This window comes from Buceros rhinoceros, unplaced genomic scaffold, assembly GCF_000710305.1.
Source record: "Buceros rhinoceros silvestris isolate BGI_N320 unplaced genomic scaffold, ASM71030v1 scaffold17425, whole genome shotgun sequence".
NCBI classification, from domain to species: domain Eukaryota; kingdom Metazoa; phylum Chordata; class Aves; order Bucerotiformes; family Bucerotidae; genus Buceros; species Buceros rhinoceros.
Genome location: NW_010412503.1, coordinates 22,408 through 33,025, shown reverse-complemented (window position 1 = coordinate 33,025; position 10,618 = coordinate 22,408). Strand labels below are relative to the sequence as shown.

At 42.7% G+C, this 10,618-nt stretch overlaps 1 protein-coding gene across 1 annotated transcript in view; it reads left to right on the top strand.

Annotated features, from left to right (window-relative positions):
- Nucleotides 1–3,978: 3,978 nt before the first annotated feature.
- MYLK3 (myosin light chain kinase 3) overlaps nucleotides 3,979–10,618 on the top strand; it is a 20,720-nt gene continuing 14,080 nt past the window's right edge. The window contains exons 1-4 of the mRNA XM_010136434.1: nucleotides 3,979–4,491; nucleotides 7,781–7,871; nucleotides 9,170–9,304; nucleotides 9,404–9,608. Of these exons, the coding sequence (XP_010134736.1) occupies nucleotides 3,979–4,491; nucleotides 7,781–7,871; nucleotides 9,170–9,304; nucleotides 9,404–9,608 (944 nt within the window). The remainder of the gene's footprint in view (nucleotides 4,492–7,780; nucleotides 7,872–9,169; nucleotides 9,305–9,403; nucleotides 9,609–10,618) is intronic.

Genomic DNA, 10,618 nt, shown 5'->3' with positions numbered 1-10,618 from the left:
GGAAGCAATGCAATAATCTAATGAGATGATCTGTTTGAGCAGCTGGTTTAACCTCTGTGACATTTCTTGTTTGGGATATAAGCCTCTGCTGTCACTTTGGTACATGCTGTAGATTTATTCTTTTTTTACTTTTTGTTTTCTATTCAGCCCATCTTTGTGTGTGTGGTTTTTGGTTTGATTTTTTTTTTCTTCCTTTGGGTCACAGCTAGCAAGGAGGGATCATAACTGAACTGCCATATCATAGATTATTTCTGCTGAATGTGAGTTTTTTTTCTTGATTTCTGACATCTCTCTCTCACAACTGGGAGAGTGTGTGTGGTGTCGAAGCCAAGGAGGAATAAACTCTCATTTTCCTCTTGAGAATAGGGGTCTCTTTGGCATCAGCGTTTGAAGGTCACTTACAGTTCTGGATCTCCAGTGTTTGTGTTCCTGTGCTCCTGAGATACTTGATACCTTGGAGATATTTTAAAGGTATCTCAGAAGTTCGTTTCAGTTCAGCTCTAAATGGAACAGAGGCAGTTGTCTACACACTTCAGATCCCAGTGCTCATTTCTCGTTACCTAGAAGAAACAAGCAGAAATCCACAGGAGATCGATTGTCATCAGAAACTTTACATCTAGACTGTGATGGAGTCTTGTGGGTCACCGGTCTGTTTTGCCAAGGACAAAGAATAGATTTGCAGTCTACAGAGGTGCTGCAAGATTCACTGGTATTCGTTGCTCATACAACACTTCAAATTCTTCAGATGTAATTTGGGGAGTATTGAGACGAAGCAACACGTGTTGCAGTGTGTGAGTGCAAAATGTCACTGTAAGCAATAGCTCCTCACAAGGAACAAGTGAGCTCAGTAGGCTGTTGCATTTGTTACGATAACCGTGCTTGGTGGCGACGTCGAAGGCTGGGTATACTCTGATTGGAAATAGGGCCTTGGGCAATTTAGGATTTTTCTTTTGGTAAGTGTTGAAAGGCTTGAGACTGCCAATGGGCCTGAATGCTCTCTTCAGACTGCACAAGTGAGATGGAAAATTTGGCACTAAATCAATGTTCTGACCAAAAATGGCTTCCTATTGTAATTCAGAGCAAGAGATTTTTTCACCTGTATTTGAGCATGTTATCATCCTGAAGACACAACAGTCAGTTAGATCTGTTTGAGCCATTTTTTCTTTTTGTATGTTTGCCAGCAGTTCAAAAGGGGAGAGAGATGGGGAGGAGATTAAAAGAAAAAAGAAAAGCTGTCCTTAACTTTGTGACATGTTTAAAACTTCTCACTAAAGGCCAAATGAGGTTTCTTTTGTTTCTATCCTTCATCCCACCCATAACTTTGCTGTATCTAGGCAGGAGACAGTTTAGGCTGTTTCTTCCCTGTAGGTACCTCAGACAACACCAGCCAGGAATATTTGCTGCATTAATAAGAATTCTGCAGAGTGCATTATCTTACACATTATCTCACGAGACACTGTGTGGGTGGGTTCTAGGTGGTGAATCCTGTTCCCTCGAGCTGGAATACACAGCTCGTGGGGCTGAGTCTGGAGGAGGAGGAGATGGTGTGTGCCCCTTGAGTTGTAGCCAGGCAAGTCTGCTTGTGTGAACTAATATAAATCCAGAGACTGCTTTTCTGTCCCTTTTTTTGTTTTATACAGCATTTGCCATTAGAATCCATTGTATGCGAGTAGGAAGAAGTGATTGGAGTTACGGGAATAATTACCACTAGTAAATAACAACGAGGCAGTTTTCTGTTAATTCGGGGTTTTTGTTAGAAATGAATGCTTTTTGTTCTAACTTGTTCAATAACTAAGAAGGTGGTTCCAGGTTTCAAAGGGCTCCCATTTGCCCACAAGCACGCACACAGGCCGGTTGTGTGCGTTTACTGTACCTGCATTGTTTCACGGCTGTGCGTGCTGTTCCTGTAATAGCCCACTGGTGGTGGCAACTCACATTCCACGTATGCGACTGCAGATGACTTTCTGTGGCTAGGTTGCCGTATCGAAATAGTTGCTGCAAGTTGTCTGACTTCAAACATAACAATCTAATGACTCTACCTTTGTCTTTTTGTCCCTAAGAGTACAACATTCAGCTGGTACTCTTGATTTAGTAAAAGTTTTGGCTGTTTTGATTATAGGCACATCAAGCATGTTTGTAGACTTGAAAGAATTAATTACTTAAAGGCATTTGGCTGAAAACTCTACTTCTTTAAATGCAGTACTAGAGTTGCAAAGCTTTTATTGCCAGTGCCCTGTACTTTCAAGATAGAGCTGTATATTCCACTGCATTTTATTCTTGATTATTGAAATAAGATTATATGTGATACCATAAAACTTACGCCATACTATCCCAGACCACTGTGAAAATACAAGTGATTTTAAAATATTTTTTTGATCAGAAGTGTGACATGGCATGCAATGCTGAATCCCATGAGCTTTCACAAGCCAAGTTTTCTTCTGAAGTCATTGCTTGAAATTCAAACTCTCCCTTGAAGGTCACGAACAGTCCAAGTTAAAGCTTTTGGTATCTTTCGTAAAGCCAGTGATTGGCCTCTTAATGTCACAGAACTATCACTATGGCTGTAATTACTTGGTGGCCTTGGCAGATGTAACAAATTCTTTTTTTTAACGGCAAAGGTAAAACCCCTTGTCTTGCAGAATTGGCAAGGACTTGACATCTTCTTGAGAGGGTGATTTTAATGCTGTTATTACTCTGTGGTGTGTAGAAGGAGGATTTTAATTTCTAGAACATCCTGTCTTATATAGCAAATTTACTTTCAGAATTACACTTTCTTCCCATACATCCACTTCAAAAAACGAGGAGGGGACTGGAGGCAAGGTGATGCTCAGTATCACAAAGCCCATGGCTTCGATGTTCCGTTGTCCTGTCCCACCAAGACTCCTGCAGCAGCAGCATTTCCGCACTGCTTTTTCCACTCTGCTCTGCATACGTACAGCAGTGAAGAGGGACCTGGGAGAACTAGATACAGTTGTCTGACAGTGTCATGTCTGGCATGGGACAAACTGCTTTATCACTTGTGCTGCAGCTCATCCTCTGACGAAGACTGACTCTCATTCTGTCTTGTCTTGTAAGGATACATCATTCATTAATGCCTCTAAAGTGTTCGGAACTGTGGCAGTGGGGGCTGTGCAAGTATTAAGTGACCATCTTTCTGTTCTCTAGTGACTGACTAATTTTTATAGTAGATATGCTGTGATTCAGAAGAGAGAGTAAGTCAGTAACAAACCCTTTAAATAAGGTTTATGATCTAATAATTTTGTTGCTAATATTTGGACTAATTCTGTACCTTCATGAAGAGTTTTTTTCTTTTTGCTTGGTTCACTTTCATAGCCGGACAGAAAGATTTAATTTTAGAAGTTTCAGTTGACAAAGACATGCTGGTGCTAGATACGTATTTCAGATCCTTGTCATTGTGCTCTATTTTTAAATTCAAGTGCCAGCCAGCCTAAAGAGCACACCCTGTGTTCAATCTGGGTCCTCTGTATCTGTGTTACAAAGCTGATTTCTTCCAAGCCTTAGCACAAGGCCACCAAATTTACGTTTATATTTTTCCTATTTAATGAAGAGGAATGCTCTAGCAAGTTTTTTTCATTATCACAGAACTAAAACTGGTCTTAAAAACAGTCCTTCTCCCTTCAGAGGTCTGCTCAGGCACTGGCAATTGTTAAGATGCTTGCCTATCAACAGCCACTCGAGGAAGAATTTTAAATGGTTTTGTGACGTCAGGGGCGCCCGAGAGAGTGTAGTCCTGTGCCAGATTACCTCCATCATTGAAAGCAGACAGTAAGAAACAGATAACACAGAAATAAATCTTTTGTGCAGTAGCTATCTCACAACACGCTCCAGCGGCTCCAGTAAGTGAGGTTGTCTGGTGTAGGAATAGCTAAAGAAGATGAACTTTCAGACCCGCATTTTCTAATTTATAATTAATGAGAAGCCAGCCTAATCTGTCTGACATCCTGCTATCTGGACAGAATGTCTGCGGGTAGCTTGGACCTTGCAGAAGGAAATGCCCTGGCAAAGTTACAGCCTACAAAAGTGAACAATTTAAGTATGATGGACAAAAAACTGAACCTCTTGAATGAAAAGATGGACAAACTGTTGCATTTCCAAGAAGATCTGACAGGCAAACTGCAGCGAATTAACAAAGGCATTGAAGATGTAGAAAAAGGCATTAGCAGGCTAACAGTAGCCCGAGCAGCTCCTGATGAGACAGATGCAATGAAAAGAGGCCTAAAGGTATCAGACAGTGCTCACCAGGCTGATACCCAGGGCATTTGCTCAGAAGTGTGGCAGTGGATGAAAGCTGCCCAGCTAGATGCCTCGAAGCATAAGGAGAGGCTGGCAAAGGTAGAGAAAAGGGTTGATACGCTGGATAAAGTTATTACGTTTGTGGGAGAAGTATTAAAAAATTCTAAAGTAGTGGATTTTATTCTCAAAGGCATTGTGCCCTGGAAGAAGGGGAGTCTGCTGGAAATCCTTGTTGAGGTTGGTTTTGTTCTACTGTTCTTCAGTGCTGTTTTCTTTGGCGTAGCAGGGCTTTAGGCACTGCTGCCGATTTCTTGCATGACGCATAAGTTAGGTTTTCCTTTCAGTATTGCTGTCGCGGGTTCCTGCTGTGACCTGTGAATTGCAAGGCTCATAAGGCAGAGACCAAGGCTCCAAACGTGCCTTGTAGCCTTATCTCGGAGGTTCCCAGAGTGTATGATGGCTGCTGTAAAGGAAAATTCAGCTTCTACCGGTGCTTGAAGATCAGCAATGTCATTCAAATTAGCAACTGAACTGGGGCCGCATTGGGAAGTATAAGTAACACACCGGGAGCTTTTTTTGGTTGAAAGAAGCTTCTATTTTCTTGATTGATCGTGAATTACGAACACACCACCAGTTGCTGAAACCTGCACTGACTTATAAATCTACTCAATAATACGACAATACGTCCTTAGACATTTAAGTTGTCTTTAGCTACATCTTTATGATGAAACTGTGACTTTCAAATAAAATAGTTATTGCGTGTGCAAGTTCTTAGACATCAATTCCGAAGCATTTCTTAATTATTGGGGACAGTGAGGGAGGAACGGGCAAGACCAGTGCGTAGTTGATACGGTGTTTTGAAATTATTAACCTTGTTTTTAAAAGCTACAGGCATCTGGAATCAGTTTCAGCTATTGGCGGTTATCGGTTTTGACTATGGTTTGTATCCCGCAGTGGGGAAGAAGGGGGGAAAACCGCAGGAGTTGGAGTAGGTTCGTTCATTCCAAACATCTCTTGCATGTAGAGATGTGATTAACGAAAACTTAGCTTGAATACAAATGTCCATTTATATCTTAGTCCAAATATGTTTCACCAAAACTGAAAGATGTTTCGGTGGAAGGTACACCTGAACTTTTACAGGAACATGGCAGTGCTAGCATACCTTTCCGGGCTTTCGGAGTGCTCTCCTGGTCTCCCTGTTTAAGTGGCAGAGGCTGACAGGTGCGCTAGACTGTTAGGAGACAGAAGAATTTATAAAGAATTTCTGTTAGGGTGAGAACAATAAGTCATACATTAGGTATCAGTCTTAATTCTGGGTAGAGATGAAGCTTGTACTTGCAGTTCCAATTTCAGTTCTGTACGTTGTTGGAGAAACGGAAAAACTCAAATACATTTTGTTTAAAGCTGCATTGCTACAAGTTAGTGCCTGCAGTCACTGCAGAATAATGCCTGGAGACAGGCACAGGCCTCTGCAGAATTTACACCGTGAACCGAGCTGACGGTGCGCGGTGTGTCAACGGGCAGGTGGCGACGAGTGTGAGGATGGTAAACAAACTCTGCTTCCCGATTGCCAGCTTCTAAGTGAAAAGAGCAGGAAGGAGATGATGTGAGGCATGCTGGCGGAATGCTTCACGTGGACCTCTAGCACAGTGCTGGGTGATTGAAGGATGACCTGCAGTTGGTGACCTGATGGATTAGGATGAGGTAGGGGCTGTATCCCAGGCTCTAACCGCTGCCTTGCTTGTAGAACAGGCGGCGAGTGTTGGGCAAGTGGAGAGTTGTGTGGCGAACTCCAGTTTTGCAGTATGATCATCATTGTTCTTTTTTTTTCTGGTCATGAACAGTTTTTGAAATTGGAGCGTAAGGTCAGTTATAAGACCTTAAGATATGTCTATACTTGGATCACAGGCTGCTGAGTGATATTTGAACTAGGCTTGAATTAGCGAGGTAGCGTCTATACGTGACCTAGCTGGGTAACGTGGAGCAAAGCAAGGGGGAGTTGAGAAACAGATCAGCTTGTGCTGAGCCATGTGCTAACTTTGGACTAGTTTTTTGCAGCCTGTTTGGTGATAGCAGTGTGGACATTTCCAAAGACCTCTGCAGTTGCACGGGGGTTGCGCACAAAAGGGATTTGCTACCTGCGTGTTTGTTTTCCAGCCCTTGCCGTTTTGTAACAGCGTGCTGCTTATCGCAGAGCTGGCTCCGTGCAAGGTTACTCAGTATGGCGATGGCAGCCGGGAGGTCGTGTTTTCATTTCTGGGTGAAGCTGTTTGTTGATGGTATGACAGCATTCCAGGGATGCCGCGGGAATGCTTATGGAAGAGGTTTTGTGAGGTTGGAATCAAATTAATAAAAAGACAATGAATTGAGCATCATAGGATCCAAACCTCTAACTTGTTACTTAAAAAGCAAACAGTCAGAAAAACCCAGCAGCGTTCAACTGTCGCTTATCCGAGGCTTCCTTTGCACGTGGGCTTTTGCAAGAGTAATGTTCCCCCTGGTCGCTGTTGCAGGTTTGCTTAGAGCTGTAATAAAAATGGTGATGACTTTTTACTGCTTCTGCTCTTTGGGTGTTTTGGTTTAGGGGAAGGGGAGGTGGGGAGCTCTGTGGAATCTGTGTGGTTGTAGCATGAAATCCTTAACTGCTTTTACTAACAGGTGAAGGGGCTGATTTGCAACAGTCTTGTAATCAGAATTATCTGCAGAAATATTTTAAATGTTACTTATTTGCTTGTACAAATAAGGATAGGAGGCTGCTCATCACTAGATTTTAACTGGACCCTTTTAACTTTCAACCAAGAAATGTTACACCTTTTCCTATTTTTGTGTAATGCTTTTTGCTAAATACTAGTTACTGAATTTTAACGTGATTTCAGGTGTACTGCTGAGTGAAGTGTTTAATGATGCTTTTACAAAATATCCCTCCTCTGTTCTTAATTGCTTAAAATTTGCTTAAAAAATAAAAATCTGGTTCTAAAAGAGAGTAAGTCTGGTTTTAACCATGCCAAAGGTGACATGTATAGTGTCAAGTACATACAAAGATTTACCATACAGCTAGAGGCATTTTTTTGGTATCACGTCTGTCATAGCTGAAATCATAAATCTTTAGCTGCCTTGAGACAAATATACTAAAAATCTTTTCAGAGACATTGCTTATCTTTTGGTCACCAGCCAAAAAGCAACAGACACACAGTGTCATTTCTTTTTCTAATCTTTCTTACATTTCACATGTTGTTTTTTAATTAATACGAGTAAAAATGACAGGAGGCGAAATCTGATAGTCAAAATTTGGGAAAGCACTGAGCTTATGTATTCTGTGTCATCTTGTTTTAGAAGCGTGCCTGTCTGCAAAAGCGGGGCGGGCTTGGAATAAGGGGGTAAGCACAGCAGTAACTAAAATTTCAGAAGATGAGAGGTGTCAGTGTCCGTTTAACAGAGTTTGCATACTTACATAGTGGGAGGAACATAGTGGGAAATAAACACTTCTGGCCGTAACTGTTGTTTTTGTGTCCTTTGTCATTTTTAGGCCAAAGATAAGCCTGAGGAGAGTGGTGCAAAACCTAAGCATGTGCTTAGTAACGGAGGAACTCAAACTGAAAGCAAGAAGCTTCTGGAAGGTATGTGTTGCTCCAAGCTTTGGCTCTCGAACGTGCAGCAGTCTAACTGGAAATTAATAGCCTGCTATTTCCCACTACCCGAATTTCTCAGGTGTAACTGAGTAACTTTGTCCACCAGTACTGGGAAAATAAAGTTGTTCTTACTTCTTCTGCACGGTGATCTGTCCTCGAAGATCGAACGCCACAAAATGTTAGAAGAGCAAGACACGAGAGGCAGCACCTTTGTTTGGCTGCACAGTTGGTTCTTTGCTTTGGAATTACGGTGGGCTGAATTCAGAGAGCAGTGCTTGTTTGGAGATACCACGATGGTAGTGACAATATCCCAGAGCAAGCCTAATAAATTCTTTTCCCTGAGCTTATCTGAACCAGCCCTCCCTCCTCCCCCGCTTTGAAAAAGGGAGAAGTTGACGTAGGGAGTATCTTTTTTTGTTCAGCAAGCGTCATGGCTATGCCAGGGCTAGGTTCCTGTGTAGGATGCATCTGCCTGGGCATTGCCCTGTTCCGTCCGTTATTAATGTCGTGGAATTGCAGCAGGGGTGAACGTGATGTTGAGCAGGCCCTGTCACGCTGTTGCCTTCACAAATTGTCAGTGAATCCTTTAAACTATGGGTGATCTCACTGTTAGCTTGATCGTTTGTAAACTGACAAAAAAGAAGCAGAAGGTCAAATTCTGACTCAAAAGCTGCACGGGGTTGTGAACTGACCTTGATTGCCAGTGACCTGTGCATGCTGAATCCTGGAAGAAGGTACCTTAGAAATTTCCGCTGTTAAAATTCACCATGTCACGTAACCCTTGTCATGAGAAGGTGCTGAAGAAGCTTCTTGTCCTTCAGTGGGACAATGCGAGAGGCACTGTCATAAGCTCCAGTGTCCCTTGGAGTTTTGCTCCGTGTGTCTCTGCCTCTCTAATGGGGTGGAGGATGTATCGGGTTCAAGAGGGGCCTGCATGGTTCTGCCTGAACTGCCCCTTGTATTTGCCCACTGAGTGATGGCAGATTCTAGATGCGGTGAGCTTGAGCCCTGCAGTTTTTTGTTTCCTTTATGGGAATCAAGTTCAGTCTGTATCGCTGCTGGTTTTCCAGCAGAGCAGTTAATGCTCGTGCTTCTATCAGGGGTTTAATAGTGGCTGTCTCAAGCCTGCTGGTGTAAGGATTTTCAGCCTTTTGGGGGGGGTTCTTGCAAGCTTTTCGGATGTACATAACTGTATAGGTTATTTTGAATGGTGGGTCATTTTATCCCCTCTCTGGTTTGCTGTCACTTTTGTCAAGGATAGTTTACTAATGGCTTATTTTATTCAGAGACAAAAGGTGGGAAGAAGCCGGATGAAAACAAGGGAGCGTGTGAGAAGGTGAACGCCTGTAGTGCTGTAGCCCACAAAGCTGACTCCAAACACCAAGTTAAAGATAGGACAGTGCAGCAGCAAGTCATAGAAGGTCCTGGCAAAACACACAGCTCTAAGAGCTGTCAGCAGCAAAAGGACATTGATGTCAAGGCTTTGAATCAGCATAATGGTCTTCTCTTCGTAAATCAAGATCATGTAGACAACCAAAATGTTCCTGCTAAAGCACACGATATGGCCAGAGCCCCACGCCTAGATGAGTGCCACAGGCGGCTCGTTCATCAGAAACCTGGAGAGAACGAAAACAAACCTCCATCGTCCAGTGTGGCATCCCGGGAAGCTGTGCCCTCCACATCCCGGGCTGTATCTGACACAGGGTGTGAAGTGACACATACCAGGTAACGGCTTGATTGGTGGCTTGCTGTGTGGTCTGAAACCATTTCATGTGTTATAAGGGGAGAAAAAGGAAAACCAGATCGTGAAAGGAGGCAGCTGCTGCTGAGGCAAGATCCAGGGGGAAACCAGCCATGCTAGGATAGGACTGGGGAGACCTTACAAATGGTCTGTGGCGAAAAACGCAAAGCAGCAAGGGGGAGTAGGTGGACCTTTATGAATCGCTCACTCCTTTCCAACTCCTCTGTTTCTAAAGGAATTCTAATTATTTACTGGTACACGATAAAACCAAACAACTTTTGTTTGCTGTCCTCAGTGTTTTGGGGGGATTTTTTTATGCCTTAGTCACCTAAAGTTACGAGCAGATTGTTCATGGATGGATCTCTGTTAGACTAATCTTTTCCTTATGTAGGTGTTTTGTAATATGTCTTTCATAATCCATTTTCTTCTGAATTACTAACTTATGATTTTAATTCCATTTATTTAAATTAGAAAAACACACACAACAAAAATCAACAAAAAACCCCCAAAAGGTGGAAATTCTCTGGCAAATTCTAACTCCCATGCTTCTTTGTGTGGGCTGGTGGATCTAAAGTTGTTTATATGTGGGTATTTGGGTGGTAGACACACACACATATAAGGATACATTACTGTTACTTTCTGTGTGGAATTTCCCCATTGTTCCTGTGTACGAATCGGTGTCTGAAGCCTGGACGAGGACATGATGCTACTTTTGTGTACGTGTACTTCAGTTTGAGAACTTTAAATTTGTAGTGGTACCTGCGAATACAGGGCGGACACTGAAATCTTCCTGTAAGGGTCTACTGGAATTACAGCACTCTTTAAAAGAAAAAAGCAGCAACAAAAAAAGCATAAATTACCAAACTGACTGAAAGTTGTCCTGATGTCAGCTCGTAGGTTTTGAGAGGGAAATCGTGAAGACTGGCACACTAGCCCAGTTTTCTCCTAAGAAGTTGAGTGTAAGGATGTGCCAGGAGAAGGCAGAAGCTTTCCC